This window comes from Amphibalanus amphitrite, unplaced genomic scaffold (assembly GCF_019059575.1).
Source record: "Amphibalanus amphitrite isolate SeventyFive unplaced genomic scaffold, NRLGWU_Aamphi_draft 000046F_arrow, whole genome shotgun sequence".
NCBI lineage: Eukaryota > Metazoa > Arthropoda > Thecostraca > Balanomorpha > Balanidae > Amphibalanus > Amphibalanus amphitrite.
In genome coordinates, this window is record NW_024881542.1 from 529,379 (window position 1) to 550,039 (window position 20,661).

Sequence of the window (20,661 nt, forward strand, 5' to 3'; positions counted from 1 at the left end):
TGGGTCACCGCACAGGTCAGAGGTCGCGGATTGGCGGAGGAGGGCGCCGATAACTCGCGATCCTTCCTCCGATGCAGCCAGAGGAGAAATGACGCACCCGGCGGACCGCCGTCTACCAACCTTTGTCCAACATTGCAGAGCAAAAACGACGTATCCAGACAAGGCCAAAACCGGGTTCTTGTTCGGTTAAGTCGTAATTACTTTTGTTTCGGTTTTTCGCAGAGGTCGATAGGTGTCTGGTACAAAGACTATTGATCCTCTCAGCAAACATGGTCACTGGTCAGTTGACAGACGAGTTCGCGAACCACCCAGAACACACGGCTTATTGGTGATCCGGAGCTTAGCTTAGCCTAAGCCCATATTCTTTTGTTTGAGGTAAATGACAACTTATTGTTAATTAAAAGAAAACCCTTTGCTAGCAAGTAGCTACACTGCATTTGTCAGAACCGAAACTGGTTTGAATGATTGTGATGAATGAAATTGAGGTGCTGTTCTCCGATTTCAACTTCACTTAAAGGCACATAGTATAAAAATGTATTATGAACATTCTTCTTCTCAGTACAAGCATTATGACACATCTTCAAAATGCACAAACACAGCATGCAGAAACAAGTCTAGGAGAGTTACACTTTTTCCAGCGGCAGTGTCTTTCGAAAAAAAAAAACAGTACCCATATAAGGTCACACAACACAACAATGCATTACAATTTACAACTGCTTAAAACTGATCTGTCGTCTTCTCTGCCTTCTCACTGGAAAACACACTCGATAGGTATCCAACTTTTCTAGATGGCATAAAGTGGAACGCTAAGCTGCTCATTAAAGCACGAGATCAACATTAACGGTGCATGCCTCTGCTACATCGCTTTAGTTGCCCAGGGGATATAGCTATAGCAATCGGCAAACAACGAACGACGTTTAAAGTGTGGACATTTGGCTTGTTGTCAGCAATCAGTTACCATGCTTCATGCCCTAGCTGGTCTTACCAAATAATTATAGCAGACCTTGGACAGTTGTACCCTAACACACAAAAAGGCTCACAGTTTTGTATACGCCCGATATTATTCGGGAGAGACCGTTCCGTGTTATCCGTAGGTACTCCAATGCGGGACTTTGTCTTCAGATAAATCGCGATGACAGCAGCCTGGGACATACATATGTTATCCCTAGCCTTCCACTTATGCAATTTGACGGTATTCTACTCTAATCGGCCTTGGTAAACATTGCAAACATCGAAAAAAATTCCTCTTGAACGGCATAAGCGACACGCCTGTCGGTATTGCGAGCAACAGCTTCACGATAAAACGATCCCACCAGCTAACATTGGGTTATTACACAGAACACTTTGCTCCAACAGTGAACACTTCTTTGGCATTGCTACCCATGCTAAGTATTGCACCATGACATGACTCGGTGTAATAAATTCCCCGCCTGATGGGTAGACCTTGCTTTGTCATTCACTGCCCACATCAACATCCTACGTTACGGGTTCCGTTGGAGTCAATCCATCTCCGCCATTCCCCCGTATCCGACCTTTGACCTTTGTCTGACCCGGTCCGTGCAGCCCTCCCCTCACGGCGTCGGACGCGGCATGCTGACCGGACGCCGGGCCCCCACGCCGTCCCCATTCAGCAGGTTCGTCCACCACTGGACGGCGTGTGGGGAGCGGTGGGTGGACGGATCGCGAGGCGTGCTCATTGGTCACGGGCCCCGGTGTCTGACCGGGCGTGACCCCGCCGGCGCGCAGCCTTGGGACAGTCCCTGACAGTGGTCCAGGCGGCAGGGCGTCACGTTCCGGCCTCCGAGCACCGTCAGAGGTACACCTGTCAGAGGAGGAACTCGTTGTCAGTGAGACCCGACCTTGCGAGTTCGCTATGTAAATTCTGGTTACCGAAAAGTAATTCACACGTTCCGTCGAGTTTCCATCCTCAGGATGCTGAAATCCTTCTCCACGCCGCAACCCTCAGTCCGGGCTGGACAGACACCTATATCTCATGCGGGCTGCTCCCTTGGCACCGCTGCTCCCGAGGTAGCACACCCGTAGCCGGGTGCAGTGAGTGCTTGTGGGGCTGGTAGTGGTCAGTGGTCGGCCTGTCCGTTCGGACGGGCTCAGCCCGGCGACTCACTAGGGTGCCTGCCCAGACCAATGCCTCCCCCTAATTCCGATCATCCTTCCGGCTCTGAAATGGTCTTGTCACACCGAAAGGGCCTAACCCAACAAAAAAGTAATTGAGACAAACAGCTGAACAGTTGCGAGCTATCAGCTAAGGCTAGCTTGCTACCAATGAAAATGCAATTCAGGCCCAAGATCAGCTGGTTCAAGCATCAATTTCCTCGACTGGATAGTGGGTTTGCATATTTTGTCCCGAGCGACCGCGACAAAACCGCCGGGGGGGGGGGGGGAGCAGGCCCCAACTTTCCCCCCTCTGTCGGGAGGATTACTCGACTTCATGTTTTTTTTTTTTTTTAGCCGAGAATGACCACAGTAAAGCAACACATAATGATGAAATGCTATTTTGGGAACTTCCTGTCACTATAACGGTGAAAATGAGCAGAATCTCTCCTCATTGACCTGTAATGGTGAGCTGACTAAGCTAATATTGATCTGTAATTAGCATATTTACAGCTTTGTATGTCGTTCAGCATTACGAATGACGCCATAGGCCAGTGGTACATACACATGATCTGATCCGAGAGTGAAAGGTGGAGAAGTTCTAGATTCAAAACTTGTCCCTTATTGTAGTATTACACTCCACTTTCCTTCAATCGAAGAACCATTCATAATAAGCAATAACAAAATTTAAATATATGAATAGTTAGTTATGTCTTTGGTCGATTTTTGTAAAGTTAGCATAACTATTGACGCTGATAATTGCTAACCGTCAGTTACTTAGGCGCCTGGGTGATCCGTATGAGCACCCCTTTTCCACCCATTCTGTACGACCCAAGAACCCCTCACCCACCTCTGTAGAACCCTCAACTACCTCTGTAGGACCCCTCACCCGCCTATGCAGGGCATCTAGATTCTAGAACCCCTCACCCAGCCCTAAAGGACCCCCCACCTACCTCTGTAGGACCCCAGGCCGAGGCGCAGGTCGAACACACAGCCCCTGTAGCCGGGGTACGAGCCCAGGTCGGCCGGTAGCGCCGCGTGGTCCTGTGTACCGCTATATCCACCTGCAGGGGACACCGGACGGCGCGGTCATTGGGCGGGTCAAAGGTCACATGAATCACATCGACAGGGCGGTGCACTGCTTCGGAATGTAGCTGTCATATTCGGCCCGTATTCGGGGTTGGAGTTGACGTTACGGATGTCATATGACATTTGGCGTTAACCCGCGCCCCGCTGGGCTATTCAGCCATACGCGCCCTGCTGGGGGGGGGGGCAGATTCTGCCCCCCCCTGTCTAACTTCCGAACCGATGGTCGTAGAAAGACGGGGAAAACGGCAATCGAAAGCTCTCAACAAGGCGGATCTTAAGAGCCCAAATTTTTTTGCTTAAGTAGGTCAGAGGTCAGGTCAAGGTCAGGTCAAGGGTACAAAATGCAAGTTTCTACAGTATCGGCCTTGCACCGTAGTTGCCGAAGAATGGACTGAGACTGATTGCCCAAAACGTGTTCTTAGACTACCAAGACAATATTCGTTGCACACAATGTCATTCAAAGGTCAAGGTCAAGGTCAGGTCAGGTCAGGTCAGGTCAGGTCAGTTCAGGTCACCAAAAACAAAATATAGAAAAGGGCATGTGCGACACATGTTTTATGGGTCATTTTACTCATGGAATTCAATAGGCACATTCACTAAGTGATATGGACCACCTCTTGATGAATTTCAGGTCGAGGTCAGGTCAAGGTCAGGTCAAGTGAGGTCAAATTTCGAAGTTGGTTGTTAAGGCCTAAAAAGGTGTCTATCCGATGCAGTTTTTCACGGCGAATCGAATGGTGCTATTTTTGTTTCCGTACGAGGTCTAGAACTTCCAAAAAAATCATTTCTCAAAATTTTTGTGTGTCGTGACGTCATAAAATTTTGAATAACTCCCACATTTTTGAACCGATTCTTCTAAAAATTGGTATGTAGGTGCACATAGACCACTTCTTTGACATATATTCCGGTTTTTTCGATAAACTCAAAATTTTGGATTTTATAAATATTTTCCCAAAAAAGTCAGTTTTTTGGAAAAAATTTGGCCAAAATCCAAAATTTTCAAAAAACCGAGATAGCCATTTGATAGACAAAGTAGAATGACGTATAACCTTTTTTGTTACGTCTTGATTCCTTTAAAAATGAAGATGTTAGCGGCGTTTGAAATTTTGCCGTTTTTGAGGCGAAAATGGCGAACATGACGTCACTAAAACGTCAATTTCTCAAAAATTTTCCGACGGATTTCGCTCAAATTTTCAGGGAACGTGTCAAATTGATGTATGATAAGGTACTGAAAGTTTGACGTTGCTGGCGTAACGCGTTTAGAAGTTATTGGCGAAAAACGGGAGGGGGGCAGATTCTGCCCCCCCCCCCCCAGCGGGGCGCGGGTTAAGTAACTGGTGAATGGCGCGCAATGCTGTCAAATAAGTAGTTCATAGCATTAACATGATGATGATTTAATCTCTTTATGATCTTTCACTAGAAAATTTTTGTCATCCACGTCCGCGCTTTGAAGCTTTCCGAGCTGCTCGCCACTAGGTTGTCCGAACGATCCAAGCAGTTGCAGCTGGTTCAAACGGCCCGAATCTCGTCATTTGGTCCATTGACGTCGTCAGTCATTCAGTGACACCGGCGGGGCGGAGCGGCTGTGACACCTCCGCCCGTTCAAATACGGAGTTACCCTCTGAATGTCTCACCCTCCCCCCTCCCCGCCCTCCCGCGCGGCGCCGGTCATTGACCCGGAGCCGGAGTCAGCCGGCTGGCCGTAGGTACCCCGCTTACTGACCTATATGCAGCACGTTGCGCACGTCCAGCTTTGTGTAGTCGCCCGGCGCCCGGGCGGTCACCACGCGCTGGGCGTTCACCTGGCGGGTCATGACCGGTCAGAGAGGGTCGCTCGGCGAGTCTCACCGCCATGGACTATTGTAACTTATTTGAGAGGAAGGAGGTGCACGATTCAATCGGACAAATGGTTATCTGATGCAGCTGTGCAACAAAATCGTGAGCATTGAACGTTGGTGGCAATGTTGTAATGTAAGTTTATCGATAAATAATCAACAAGTCATGTTTGATAGCCCCCATTTCCGTCAAACTTGCATCAGAACTAACTACAAGGGAGCGGCTGCTCCGTTTTGGGACATTGCACTCCGTAGCACCGTGCACGGGTCATTGGCCGCCGCTCCTACGGCCCTACCACCGTGTGTAGAGACGGCTAACCGACCTGTGGATCTTACATTTACATTTATTTATACATGCAACAGCATTCCGTACGATTGATGGTTTCTCACCCGAGGTTTGAGATGAACGAACGTCGAACATGTTGCTATGGCAATGAGACAGATGCAAATACAAATAGCTGTGTACAAATAGCAGATACAAATAGCTGTGTTTGAAAAGTGTCAGCAGTGAAAGCGTATGTAGTGTATACCTACTGTAAGCTTGAAACCGGCCTATGGGCCCTTCATGTAAAATATTGGCTGCAGCCTGCAATACCTACATCTCGGATATGCCGATCTTCTCTTCACGCATAATCGCTCCGTGGGTTAAACCGACCCCAACCTACCTGTGCTAAAACCCGTGAGCGAGACCCGCACAAGGCGCCTGATCCCCAGACCCCCAGACCCCGTGTCCATACCCGTAGGCTAGCTATAAGACGCTCACATACGTCAGACTCCCTCCCCATACCTGTAGCTATAAGACGCGCACATACCGTCAGACCCCGTCCCCATACCTGTAGCCAGACGCGCTGGGCCCTGCGGCCGACCCCGTCCCCATACCTGTAGCCAGACGCGCACATACCACATCCCCATACCTGTAGCCAGACGAGGCACATACCGTCAGACCCCGTCCTCATACCTGGAGCCAGACGCGCACATACCGTCAGACCCCGTCCCCATACCTGTAGCTATAAGACGCACACATACCGTCAGACCGCGTCCCCATACCTGTAGCCAGACCCGCACATACCGTCAGACCCCGTTCCCATACCTGGAGCCAGACGCGCTGGGCCCTGCGGCCGACCCGCACCGTTTGAACGGTCATCTCGGGGTCCAGCGGCGCCTCCGACATCAGACGCTTGCTGCCTGCATGTGATCGGGGAGGAACGGGGTGTGATGTGATGTGACTTATCAACGGATAGTTCATTTATGAATCCTGATTCCTGGGTCACTACCTTGACCCCTTCATAAGATCATATTTTAAATGCTCATTCGGTAAAATTTAATGCTAATGTGCTTTGAACAGTGCTATGTCAAATCTGTGCCACACGGATACACATTTTCAATTTCATAAATGCCAGCACATTAGCTGTGCAACGCAACTAATACGAGCATTGAGCATTGAGCAGACTCCAAACTCCTGTCGATGGCGCGGACCACGCACCTGAGCCCAGGTGCCACGTCACGGTGACGTAGCCTCGACTGAGGATGACGGCGAAAAAGTCGCCGCCGGCGTCCCTCCACGGCCGCTCGGGCTCCGTTCCGACCTCCAGCGCGGTCGTATTTGTGTTTGACGGAGGTGGCATCGCAGCGGCGACCTCGGTGTCCGAGACTGTGCTCGAAGACTCGTCCAGCATGACTGTCAGGTTTTGACGTTCCTGAGAGGTGTGAAGAGAAGCGCATTGGTCCTCATGGTCGTCATGAGCGTGACGAAATAATTACATTGTTTCCAATGCCATACACAATGGGATCGGTGAAAATGAGTAGGTATTTGTCTATTGCTACTCAACATGGTCCCTGCAACTTTTTCATTTCAACGTTTGGAATATGGAACAAGTGACAAAGAATTAAGCTATTTGGACTTCATTCACATCTTTGATGTGTAAATTGTTATGTCATGTGTATTCTACCTGCTGCGGCCCAACGGAAAACGGCTTCGTCACCGACCGGACCCAGTGCAGCAGGCGCTGCACAGGCGCTGCATTGCCCGGCCAAGGGCTAACTATACCTGCGCGCCATCTACCTTTGCGCCAGTGCTGCCACCTACCATGGCTGTCTCCGGCCGCTCTGACTCCGTGTCCATAAGAAGGGCGAGCAGTGAAGTCTGTTCCGTCTGGTTTGTGGCCAGATGGAAGAACATCCAGAACTGATGGCGTAGACTGCCGGTGACGTCAAGAGCCAGGTGGGAGGAGAGACCGCCGGTGGAGCCGTGAAACTGGTACCGGGCTCCGGGGTATGTCGTCTCTGTGGGCCGGGGGGGGGGGGGGGTAGGGGGTAGGTGGCGTTTGTGTCGATCTGGTGTTTATTTTGCGAATGTCTATGTCAGAAGACCAACTTACTACTGAACAATGGTAAAAGGAAACGTTCTCTCATAGCCAGGCGATGCATATCAATTTGATCTCTCAATTGAAGATGGGACACGGTAAATTATCTCGGGAACATGATTTTGCGATATGATGAGGTCCAAGTCAGCTAAAGGCTCATAAATCTTTTTAGACTGGGCCAAAGAGAGAAAATGGTCCACTCGTCTCTCTCACCCGTCTGACAGCAGGGCCCGGTCCTTCCGAGCGGACACAGGCAGATGGACTGCCCGGTGGAGAGGAGGGCGCACTGTGCGCCGGGACCGCACGGCGCCGGGTCGCAGGGGGCGAGCTCGCACCGTGCGCCGCTGAAACTGAACACCCACACGGGTACAGTCAGTCTAGACTGAGTGGCCTGGGAGTTAGAAGGGAGGATGAACAGGAAATCCTCTGTTAGTTTATTTGGCTATTTCTTTTTCTAAAGTAGTTCACTCATAGTCTGGCTGGCCTCCTTTTGCTGAACGACGAAGCATGCAGCGGCGTATTTAGAAAATCGCGAAGGGGGGGGCCAAGGGTTTGGAGGGCGCCACCTCACCCAAGGAGGGCGCCATACGGTCGCGAGATAAAAAAATCGCTCAGCGGGGTGGGTGGGGGGTGGGGGGTTGGGAGGCGTTCTTTACCATGCCACCAGTTTTTTTTTTTGCGTAACCTCGTATAGGTCGTGCTGCATTGATTTTGCATCGTGTGTATTCTTTATACTCCAGGTCATAAAAGGTCAAGTGTTCTTGAAATGCTGCGCCGAAGGCGCGCGAAATTTTTGAAAACAACCTTTTCCTCCGCTTTTTAGGCACGCCTTTTATACGATCACCGTTCAAAGCTCCTCTCGCTCTTTTACCAAATTTGAAGGTGTAAAAAATACCAAAGGTTTGGTCGGGCCGCTGCCACACAAACTGTATAGAAAGCTTGGCTCATGGGTGTCGATGTATAAAAGTTTATTGGCGGTGGCATATCTACGCACCAGATCACCGTATCGGATTGATACCGGAGCGCGAGATGCGTAAACATCATCCAAGTTACCTCAGACCAGCCTTCATAGCCTTCTCACAGATGCATACAGTGTACCCACATAACCAGTTTCAATCACCGAAACTTCAGATGCCTGCTGTTGCGGCCGAACCTGTTGACAATACTTAATCGTAATCCATATAGATGCCATGATGCACGTAAAGTAGGATCAATCCGTTAAGACCAAAGACGTGTTTTATGCATCGTAGAGCGTAGATAGTTTTGGTAGGTATAGGTACTTCATTCATTGTGCTGAATGCACGTTCATTTGTGGCAGTTTTCACAGGCAAGACATCAACTATGTGCAATAGAACGACTAAGTTGAAAAACATGCCAAAGGAGTAAATAAATGATAAGAGGGCAGCGATCAACGGATGTTGCCAATAGGTAGAAGGGCTGCGATCCACAGGAGGGCGCTAATAGGTAGGAGAGCCCCGATCAACATCCCGAGTTTCGATAGTAGGGCACTGATAGGTAGGAAGTTGGCGAGCAGCAGGAGGGCGCCAATGGATAGAAGGGCAGCGATCAACAGGAGGGCACCAATAGGTAGGAGGGCCCCGATCAACAATCAATAGGAGGGCGCCACCAGGTAAGAGGGTGGCGAGGAACAGGAGAGCACCAATAGGAGGGTGGCGATCAACAAGAGGTCGCCAATAGGTGGGAGGGCGGTCATCAACTGGAAGTCGTTAATGAGCGGAAGGGTGACGATTAAAATGGGGGTGGCAATGGTGAGGAGGGCGCCTTTGCTCAAGAGGATGACACGAACAGGAGGGCGTCTGTGCGGAGGGCGCTGGTCAACAGGAAGGTACCAGTGGATAGGAGGGCGGTGATCAACAGGAGGGTGCCAGTGGTTAGGAGGGCGGCGATCAACACGAGTGCGCCAATAAGAGAAGGGCCCCGATTAACATTCAACAGGAAGGACTAGGGAACCAATAGGTAGGAGGGCGGCACTGAACAATAGGGTGCCAAAAAGGAGAAAGGCGGCCTTGAAAATTTCACATGAGGGCGCAATAGGTAGGAGAGCGCCAATAATTATGAGGACGCCGATCAGCAGAAGGGCGGCAATATGTAGCAGGGTGGCGACCTACAGGAGGGCGCCTTCGGATGAGAGGGCGCTTATTTACGGGACAGCGGCTTACATAGGCGACCACCGTTACGCTTAGAGAGCTACAGCCTACAAATGTGGTTGGAGGGCGCCCGAGGGAGCCCTCCAACCGTATTTGGAGGGCGTATTTGGAATGGGCGTCCTCCGAGGGCGCCCTCCATCCGTATTTTCCCTGTAAACACATTCGCGATTGGAGGGCGCCCTCCAGTCGCGATTGTTTTTCGATTCGATTATATCACAATTGCATTTGCGATTGGAGGGCGCCTTCGGCGCCCTCCAATCGCAAAGGGCGCCTTCGGCGCCCAAGGGGGGGGGGCCATGGCCCAGTGGCCCCCCCCTGCCTACGCCCCTGGAAGCATGCGTTCTCTTGACCCAAAGCCTAGATAATCGGGTTCGGGGTCTAGGCTATGTCCATTCCACAAATCTTTCCTACCGAGCCCAGCATCCGACTCAGAGTCGGTCTAAGGTGAAATCCATGGACGAATTTAAGATGAGATTCAGGCGGTGAACTGAAATCGGCTCCGCCGCCGGGGGACGCTCACCCGGGCTGGCACTGGCAGCGGACCTCCATCCAGGTGACCTGGTGACAGGTGCTGTTGTGCCGGCAGCCGGCCTCGTCACACGGCGAGCGCGACTCGCCCACGCTGTCGGCCACGATCAGCGACAGCTCGTCGAACCGCTGGCCGTTCACCTGCGAGGGCAGGCAGAGAACATGGGAGGGAGAATGTGGTAAAGAAAATTCATTTATCTTTTTTGTCCAATAATTGCCTGTTATGGAACAGACGAAACCGGCAGTTCTGTAAAGGTCGTTTTCATTTTACAATACAAGACCTGCACCGTGAAAAGGTGTTACGTCAACTCAATATGATAATTTTCACGGCGCGGATGTTCAGAACTCCATGAAGCCCAGACCTGCAGCTGGAGCAGAAATCCGCCGAAGCCCGGCTCTCGGGGCGGGCTGCCGACCACTAGCGCCACCCTGCGATCCAGCGGCCGATCGGCGAACTGCTGAGCTACGGTCACAGGGGAGCCCTCGAGGCGCATGGCCGCGCGGCAGGTGGCCGCCGCCCCGGCCGACCGTCCAGGTATCCAGCGCAGCCTGAGGGTGGAGAGGATAATATATAGTCCAATAGCAGCATTTTGGCTATCGCCGAAAAAAAACTCCTAAAAAATGAGTCAATGAGCCGTGACAAAAGCCGGCGCAAGTTGGCAATAAAATGTGGCTTTCCACCAAGCAATGATGAACTAACGTTATGTTATATTTTTCGTGGTTCTCACATCATGATAAAATATGTGGGAGGTTGATGCTGACGTGACTGTTGCCTCCCAATGATCACTAAATATGATTTTACTTCCTCAAATTTAACCGAATTATTTAGCTCAGGAGGAGTGAGGGTAACATTGGACCTAACTCCCCGGCCCTTTTCACTCACACGAAGTGCACGGTGACCTGTCGTCCCGTGTTGACCTTGGCCTGAGTCTCGATGAACGAGGTGGCCTGTCGGCCGGAGCAGGCGAACGCGAGCCTTAGGAGGCCACCGGAGAGGAAGAGCCGATACCAGGGCGGCACGCCAGTGGGCAGCGAGCTGAGCACGACGCCGTCCTCCGACAGCGTGGCGAAACTGGAGAATAAGAGAAAGAGGCGGGGGCGGGGAGTAAGTGTGTGAGCGGGCTGAGCCTCGGAGAGGTAGGAGGCTCGACTGAGATTGATAGTTAAGAGATCTTCTGCAGATAGATATGGGAATGCGAACGTCGAGTGCAAAATAACATCAACTACCGAATATGGGCTGTTATTAACTGCAGTCTGCAGTTGCAAAGATACTGTAAGAGGTATCAAAGTACGTTGTCTGCGCCGTCAACCCTTCATATCAAAGTCAAATACTAAGGGTAAATTCATGCATTGCCTTTATAATGACTACCTACTCGAATGTTTCATTATCCTCTTCTATGGCGCGTTTGACTACGCCCGGCCTGAGAGAATAGGATACGTGACGACCTGGCATGAACATTGAAAGCACACAAGTTCTTCCACTAACCTGATTTTAAGCCTGACCCTCTTTGCGTCTTCTGTGAACGAGTTTGCCGCACTGCCGCTCTCATCTCTTTGTTTGTCCATCTCCGGCTGTACGTCCTCAGACTTCCTCTCCTCCTCTTGATGATGGTCCGCCACCGGCGCCGCCGTCGACTCGGTGTCCCCGAGGAACTGCCTCTCGTCACTGAGCACCTCCTCCAGGAGGTCCGTGTCTGTGTACTCCTCGGGATCCTCGATGGGCTCGTCGGCACCGTTACTCTCCAGGAGGAGGTAGGTGTCGGGGAAGAAGCGGATCGGCAGCAGGTCCGACGTGGCGCCTTCAGCTGACGGTGGTGCTGCCTCAGTTGCTGGAGCGCGTGTCAATGGAGATGGCCCTCCAGTCACTGTGGCTGTTGGAATCGTCTTTTCCGTTGTCGTGGCTGTTGGAAACGGTGCCGAGGTAGTTGCATTTTCAGGTAGCAGTGACGTTTGATGAGTGGTGTTCTGTTTTTCTTCGGCTGACGGAGTTGATGTCATCGTTAGGATTGGTTCAGTGTTTGGCTCAGTTGTGATGTCCATTGTTTCCGTTGAAGATAATGTCTCTGTAACACCGGCATCAGGCAGTGTGGAAGGCTCGCTAGCCACATCTGTGGTAACATCATACGCAACAGTTAATGACGTTTTATCGTCATCGGGCAACGTCGATGTTTCCTTGGTGGTGGACTCGGATAAAGTGTGTGATTCCTCCGTCGCGGGATCGAACTGTGTGGACGCTTCTGTGGAAGCTACCTCGGCTTCCGTGGACGTATATTCTGTGCTGGAATAAGGTGTCGTAAACACTTCCGTTGTTGTGGAGATTGTGAATCCCGATTCCGCGATGGCGGATTCAGCGGTGACAGTCACATGTTCTTGCTCGGTAGTGGAAGTATACGATGCTGATGATGCTGTCGTGCTTTCTGCGACAGATACGTCTGTCGCGTTTGTCACGTTTAGGAGTTCAGTTGTGGCATACGCTGCCGTAGAAGGCAGATCCGTCCTTCCTTCTGGTGTGACAACAGAACTCTCTGCAGATTCCGTTGATGTCGACGAACTTGTTCCCTCGACTTCAAGCGATGTTTCTTCGGTGACCGACTCAGTTGAAAGCGTTGAAGTGCCAGCGATGGACTCTGGTGTTGCCTCGGTTTCCACAACAGGGAAATAAGAAGTTGTGGTCTGTTCCCTTGCGTTAAAATCAGTTGTGGATACGATAGCTGTGCTGACATCGGATGATGTGGAAGTTCCTCCCGGCGTGGCAGTTCCTAAACTTGTCAATGCCTCCTCGGTGGTTGTCTGATCGACCTCAGTTGTACTTCTTCCACGTTCTTCTGATGGCTCTTGTGAAAATGTATGCAAAGTTGCGAAGGCCTCTGTGGAAATAGCTACATCAGACGTAGATGTTTCCTCAGTTTGCGTTGACATCGTTACTGGCCAAGTGGTTGAAGAGTCCGTAGTGTAAGGCGACGTATCCTGAGCTGATGTACTTGTAGACTGCGATTGCGTCTCTTCAGTGGTCGAGATGTATGGGGTTTGAGTTGACAAATCATCATCTCTGGTAAAGTTCTCGCTTTGGGTAGAGATCCATTCTGTATATGAAGGAGTGGATTCAGTTTGCGTGCCAGTCTCATCGGCCTGTGTGGATATCTCATCAGTTTGCGTAAAAGCGTCATCGACCCGGGCCGACGTTTCCTCAGTGGATCCCATACCATCACCATCAGTAGTGGTTTTTCCGTCTGTAGAATAAGTATCCGTGGAGCTCCTTACTTGGTCTTCAGGCGGAATAACCAGGCTCGTAGTGACCAGCTGGGAGGACGCCACCGGTACTGGTGTGGGGGTGACGGGAGTGACCTCCGATGATCGCACGGGAGTGGACATGATCCCCGGTGGGCCAGGGGAGCTGGAGACGGTCGGAGGCAGTGTACTGGCAATGGAAGGCGATGCCGACTCCGGCAGTGGCAGTGTGGGTGAAGTGAGCTCTGGTTTTGGCACTGTCTGCAGAGGCGTGCCTTCAACGGGCGACGTCTGCGGGGCTTCCCCCGGCTCGCGCGGCGGGCTGAAGGCATCCCAGTCGACCTCTGAAGGCTGGGAAATCGTCACGACAGCAGTCGCTCCATCGCCTTCCCACGCAGAGAACGCAGGTGGAGGCGTCGACATCGCCTCCGCTCCCGGCTGCGTCGTCTCAAACGATGGCGAAATCCACGGTTCTGTCGTCGCCGTCACACTTTCGCGGAATTCCTCCGTGGCGTCGGCTGGCCCGTCGTACGCGACGCTGGCGGTGGCCTCGACGTACTCTGTGGCGACGACGGAGGTGTGGAAGACAGTGCTGTAGCCGACGGTGACCACCAGGTGCGGGAGGAGGCCGGCCACGCGCGGCTCGCTGTGCTCCGGCGCCACGCAGAAGGTGTCGTTCTCGGAGGAGAGGCACTGGCAGTAGCGGCCGGACGCTGCCGGCGGACACTGACACTGGAACGAGTCGACGGCGTCCACACAGGTGCCTCCGTGCAGACACCTGGCAAAGACGGACAGAGGGTGGAGTCACAGGGCGGCAGCGCGGGGAGAGGTTGGGCTCAAAGAGGCGGTGATATATTCAGGGATAACCGCTGAGGATAACGGGATCTCTAATGCATGATATATGCAAATGCCTTTTGCACCGTCCTTTCACAATGTTTCTAATAAGTGTTTGTCACTAACATTATTTTATTTGGTAGCTTTTATATCTCTTAAACGTTTACACAGTCAAACGGCTGATGATTTAATGTTCATTTGCGATAAAAATGTCTTAAAGGGACAGTATCACCATTTTGATGAAATTTGACATTGCATAGGCCCCACCTTTCTGGTCCGGGAACTGAAGACCGATCCTCGAAGCTCCACACTGTTATCCCGCTATCGCCGCTCAAAGTACGAAAGGTGTACCACACTTTGAATCGTGCTTCACTATCTTCACTGTTTAAATGTTTGCGCCGTTTTGAATTGACCGCCAGTAATAAAACTTTTACCCTGGTCATTTCATCAAATTTTATAAAGCCAAAACGTTTTTCGCACTTATTCATCACCGTTAAATTCATTAAATAGTCGTAGGCAATTTCCGCTGTTTCCTTCGGATTCTAGCGGCTCAACAAAGGAATTCCTCCAGCTTGAATCACAATCTCCCTCCAATGTATGACGTTTATCACGTGATTGTCACGTGATATTTTCTCCCATTGTCAATTGTCACGTCCAATTGTCACTCCCTCCAATTGTCACGTTATATTTTTATAGGCAATACCTAAGGCTACCTCTCCCTAAGGACAACTCAATCAGAAGAACGACCGCGTAAGCGTAGAGTCAATAATGTATTATCTGCGCCAGTTCTGTAGTAATTTTGCATGCTTCCAAACTGGCGGCCATGCTTGTATAGTGGTGGTTCGCTCATGAAAATGAATCATGAAAATGAAATGTGGTTGCAATATTTTTCACCGAGTTCGGTCCTCAAACTATGTTTTTCTGATTCAGAAAAATAAGAAATGCTAGTAAAAAAAAAATCAGCTCCATACATGGATTTTTTTTTCGATGATACTGTCCCTTTAAATATGCCTAAGATTATGACACATCCTCCCGCTGATAACCGAAGGACAAACATCTTTCTTCAATAATCGGAGTGGCTGCTCCCACCTGGGCTCGGGTAGGCAGTCGTTGTACCGTCTCTGGCAGCGCTCTCCATGGAAGTCGGGGCGACACAGGCAGGCCTCGCCGGCCTCTGTCAGCACGCAGAGGCCGTCGTTCTCACACACATTGACTTCGCAGTTCTGCAGCGCCGTCTGGCACAGCCGCCCCGAGAACCCTGGCCGGCACAGCTCAGCAGAGTTAGCGGAACACAGTGTCCGGTGGCTCTCTTTGGAGTCGCATTGGTGTGATGAGGGAGATTAAGTGAATGCCATGCCACACACCGTATTTCCTCCTAAGCTTTTAACGTTTCCCGATAGGTATATTTGTAGTGGCTACAGCAGACTTGTAAACAAGCGAGTTCTTTCACAAATTCTTTTACAAATTCAATATGTGACTGTCTCGTCGATGACCCTTTATGCATCAATGGCAGCGATAATTTGTGTATTTTTTTTTAACAATCGAATGCTCTAGAAAAAGATTCCCCGTAAAGTGGCAATGCATTTATTTGTACATCTTTCGCGAAAATGCCCCCTTTGCGCTGTTTTCAAGCTGTTGATTTTACTGCCCATTATATGATCCCGAATGGTGGACGGTTCTGCGTATTTATCTGAGAAATACCTTGGGATAAAACAAACCATAACGCGACTATGAATCATGAGTGCATTGTAAATCAATGCTGACTAAGTAATTCATTGAACCTCCTCAGATATGCGACGAAAGCGCAATCGGCAACAGCCGGTAGCCCGGCCCGCCGCTACCTTCCGTCTGAGTCATATTTGTATCATAACATAGTTCAATGGCGTGCGTGTCGGCATGACTCACACATGCTCGTCATAGTGCTAGTGCACTTCAGAAATGCGTAGAGTGGCCATTTGATATAGGTATTAGGTATATATGTATGTAGTTGCATCAGATGCCCTTGCCATTCTTATGGAGATATTTTGGCACGGCGATACGAATCTCAATAGTTTAGGGGATGTTTTGCCGGATTATTCACGTCACACTCAACATGCCAACAGGATTACAAACTACAACCGTTCACTAGTGTCGCAGAGAGTCACGTGGTGGTGGCACCATCGACATTACACTGGCATGGCACTGACGTGTCAAAGTTTATCTCTTGATCAAATAACGGTATGTGAAACGTCCTTGAAACATATGTATGGCACCACCGGACATTAAGCAAATGTGCTGCTCATTTGGTGAGGTGTTAGACGACGCATGTAATTGGCATTGGAAAACAAAAATTCGTTTGTTACCCTGCTATACCGCAAAGTAGTATACTTCCAATCATATGCTAGTAGGTACCGGATAAGTGCATAAGTAATGCTTATTTATTTTCCTCTTAGCAATAGTGCTAAAACAAGATGCCTGCATATGCGAACCCATGAGCTGTGCTGCCGGTATTTTTAACAATTGTTTACTTTATAATGCCTTTTAGTGTTTAAGAATTGCTTTGAAAGTTTCCTTATATCTGTACTTGGAAATGCATTTAATTTAATCATTTCCTGATGTGCCTAGTGTTTAGTCTCGTTAACTGTAAAGGCGACCAGGGCCTCGTTTCATAAAGCGAGTCCGTAACTTACGGCGGTTTTTGGTCTTGTATTGCAAGCGCATGTGAAGCGATGACGATAGTTTAAATCGTTGAATTTATTTATATAGCAAACAAGAACAGAAAGGGGAAGGCGAAATACATTTATCGCTTCACATGCGCTTGCGATACAAGCCCAAAAAACGGCGTAAGTTACGGACTCGCTTTATGAAACGAGGCCCAGCGCCCATCACACGGTTTTCTCACCGGGCTGGCAGACACACTGGAAGGCGTTGATGTGATCGATGCAGGTGCCACCGTTCAGGCACGGAAAGGAGGCGCATTCGTTGACGTCGATCAGACACGTGGCGCCGGTGTACCCTGCCGGATAAAACACAAAGAATGGCAAAAACATGACATTAAAGACAATTACATGATCATCATACTGAACCAAATCCATATTGCGCATTGTTTTTGAAAATATCGCGTCTTGAAAGTAATCCTCGTTCCTCTCTTTGTTTCAACACATGCTGCTGCGTTTAACCCTCGCCCGTATGGGGGGGAGGGAGTCGAAGAGACCCCCTCGGTTTTTCGCGAATAGCTCGCGTAAAAAGCGCCTGATCGCGACGAAACTCTCAGTACCTTCGAGTTGATTAATTTTACACCTACCCTGAAAATTTCATGACCCGGCCTCAAATGACCTGTGACCTGTGACCTACTTTTCGAGACCATGTTTTGCCGGAATCGCGATTCGGCGTATGTCGGCTCGCATTAGCCGCGCGTTTGCAGTCTTTTCGTGGTTTCAAGCTTTCACACATGTGATGTCATGTTGCCCCCATGCATTAGGGTGGGTGTCAAGGTCACCTTAAGGTCAGGGTAGGTCATTGACCTTTGATGACTTAGGTTCACTTTTCGAGTTTTGCATGTTTCTGGGCCAGTTTTTGGAGCTGAATTCGAATTTAGCAACCATATGAGCATTTACGAAGCAGTTTTGGTGCCTTCGTAGCATGTTACGAAGCTGTCAGAGGCGGTTTTGACACGTACTACGAATACCCGGCAGGACCCCTAACTGGTTGACACTTGACTTGACCTGACCTGACCCGACCTGGCCTAAATGCATGAAGACGTCATCTGTGATCGAAACTAACATGATATTCGTGATCAGCTCCTCGAATACCCTATATCAGTGACACACGACTTTCTAACAGGTCCCGATTTTCCCGACTTTTGGGTCATTGACCTGACATGGAAGGTCAACCAATGACCTAGGACCTTAAAGTTGGGTATCATCGGCTTCCTCTCGTCACGGGCAACACGTTCTTTCTCTCTGCGAAGCTCTAGCTCAATCAGGGCCAAAACGGCAGGGGGGGGGGGGGCAACGCCGTCCCCCCCTTATACGTTTGCGGCTGGAAAAACACCAATACGGGCGAGGGTTTAATGACTCTTTGTTTATAACCTTTGATTATTTTTCAATATTCATAATTCCTCAATGTTGTGACCTATATTATTAACGTGCCTCTCTCGTAAACGATTTCTCCGGATGTCCTTGATCAGGCTATTTTTGTCACTGGACACTGGACAGGAACAGAGGTTTGCATGTATCTGTAAACTTACTTCCTGACGCACCATGACTCAGCCTAGAGGCCACATGTGGAAAATGAAACGCAATAGGAAATAACGTCAATAAATGCTTAGAATTTATGCGGGATGCAGCGCAGTACTTTCTCTTAGCTGCAACGTCCATGCCGCTCCTACCTTTCCCCGAGATATAGGTTTGGTTGGAAAATGATCGACGAAACACTCATCAGCACTCAGCAGCAGCACTCGGCACTCATCAGAAGTCGACACAGACAAGGGGTTGTTGTCGATTGTCGTCGACCATCGTGGAAGAAGCTCCCAAATGTGGTTGTTCCGCCCGCTGAGTTCCTTTGTATTTCCATATGGTGTCGCGCGGCGGCAGTCTCCGACCCATCAGTAGCGCTGGTGTCAAGGGCTAGCTGCCCCTTGAAGGCCCATTGCGAGGTCGAGGGCTAGTTGCTCCATGTAGGTCAGGGGTAGTTGTCCTGCTCTGGCCTGTTTCCCTCCTGCGGTGAGGTCACTGGCTTTCAATCTCGCTGGGCCCGTCCCTCCCCGTCCCTCCCCGTCCCTCTCTGTCCGTGCTCCTCTGTTCCCCTATACGGACCTGGCCGGCACTGGCAGTGGTAAGTGTTGGCCGGTCCGTCCACACACCGCCCACCGTTGTGACACCGGGTGTACGGCGGCTGCACGTGGACGCACACGCTCATGTCCTCTTCACAGCGGAGCCCTGCGAACAGACCAACGCAAATTGGGTGTCAAGTGGAGGCAGGTCTAAGCAATGGACGCTTTGTTTACTAGAATGGCCGGGTGTGAATAGGAAGCAGGCTTTGGTGTGTAATGTCCGAGCCGACGCTGCAATTGATCAATGGATTCCGCAGTTAGCTTTGTTTACGGCATTGATGACAACAATGTCAAACATGTATGCCTATCCTACATCCATGTCAAGTGTTGAATATAGTTTGTCAATAAGGACACGATAGCAGGTGATCTAATCGTGGGTATGCGCTGAATGTGGCGTGATGTCTCGACTGGCTACCTGACTGCGCTATCTTTGAAAATTGACGTCAATGCAACTGTTTTGTAGGTGGTACAAGGACACAGGAAACCACCGGAAGGGCCATTTATATTTTTGAATAGAAGCATGCGGTATGTGTCATATCTGAAACTGGTAGCTGGGGATTGACGCTCTCAAACACTTGAGAACTTTAGAACACTTGAGCAACGTACTATCATGAGCTGTCTCCGGGAGCCCGGCATGCCTGTGCCGCCGTTTTATCTCGGTATGATCACTATGAAGGGGTGTTGTATGACGGGTGTAGTATCCGGGAGACCAGCCAGGACGCCATTCTCACCTCTGAATCCGGGGGGACAGAGGCAGGCGACCAGCCCGTGGTGCGTGAACACACACGAGGCGCCGTTCAGACAGCCTGCCTCCTGACAGCCGCGCACCTGACTCTGACAGCTGTCACCTGCGGGACCGGCAGACAGGACAGTCAGACACTGGAGTAACTGTCACACAGGACAGTCAGACACTAAGAGGGGGACTGTCATACGGGGCAGTCAGACACTGGAGTGACCGGCAGACAGGACATTCAGACACTTGAGGGACAATTTCCAATTTATTGAAATGGTTGAGGGGCCGACACTGGCAGATCTCGCCAACCTACCTACCCCTATTTTTCTCCTCGGATTTCGCCACTGTATTTTGAGGTATATAAAAAATATGGGGAAAATATGAAAAAAAAATGATATAATCAAATCAAATAGGCACTAGCAGAGAAAGCCTCTGCACAAGCCAACTAAATAGATGCTCACTGAGAAATATCTATAACATCTGTATACCGTTATCAGATAATTGAAACACGGTCATTCAGCTCCAGCTTCCAGTCCCGGCGTCCAGCTGCGGTGCCCAATTCAAAACAATTTCGACCTCCCACAGAACTCCGAGCAGAAGCCCAATAGCTCGACACGGTTTCCCACTTTGCCAAATTCGCCGTTATTATGGTAGTACGTAGTGAAATAATTGATCATCTAAATCGAGGAAAAAGTTGACAAACATGGAAATTAATGTATCTCGAAGCACGAAGTCACTGAAAGCAAGAATATAACGCTGCACATGGGCGGATCCAGGGGGGAGGGGCATAGGGGCCATGGCCCCCTTTGGCGCTGGAAGGGGAGCCAACATATCTTTTGGCCCCCTTTCATCCGTGTTGTTTCTCACAGCCGGCTAATTTTTCAGAATTATTTTCACCATTTTCATCGACGCTAAGGCCGAACATTAACTTTTTTTGCTAGTAATATGAACAGGCCTC

General features: G+C 50.2%; 1 protein-coding gene across 1 annotated transcript; it reads right to left on the reverse strand.

Annotated features, from left to right (window-relative positions):
- Window positions 1-520: 520 nt before the first annotated feature.
- LOC122377510 (mucin-17-like) lies at window positions 521-19,056 on the reverse strand. Its single transcript, XM_043357595.1, has 14 exons — window positions 18,954-19,056; window positions 17,039-17,152; window positions 15,247-15,415; window positions 11,582-14,101; window positions 10,979-11,167; window positions 10,458-10,644; window positions 10,088-10,236; window positions 7,613-7,749; window positions 7,123-7,319; window positions 6,520-6,733; window positions 6,127-6,221; window positions 4,925-5,003; window positions 3,066-3,176; window positions 521-1,822 (listed from the first exon to the last, which is right to left on the reverse strand). Exons 1-14 carry the CDS (start codon window positions 19,054-19,056, stop codon window positions 1,701-1,703), a joined length of 4,386 nt encoding a protein of 1,461 aa, XP_043213530.1. The 3' UTR covers window positions 521-1,700.
- Window positions 19,057-20,661: the final 1,605 nt, after the last annotated feature.

Excerpts from the sequence above, each read along its gene's own strand:
- LOC122377510 (XM_043357595.1), bottom strand. The coding sequence starts at position 19,056 with ATGAGCGTGTGCGTCCACGTGCAGCCGCCGTACACCCGGTGTCACAAC. Across the intron at positions 7,320-7,612 it reads CGGGCCCTGCTGTCAGACGG|AGACGACATACCCCGGAGCC; the intron begins GTGAGAGAGACG and ends CCCGGCCCACAG. Across the intron at positions 1,823-3,065 it reads CGGCCTGGGGTCCTACAGAG|GTGTACCTCTGACGGTGCTC; the intron begins GTAGGTGGGGGG and ends CTCCTCTGACAG.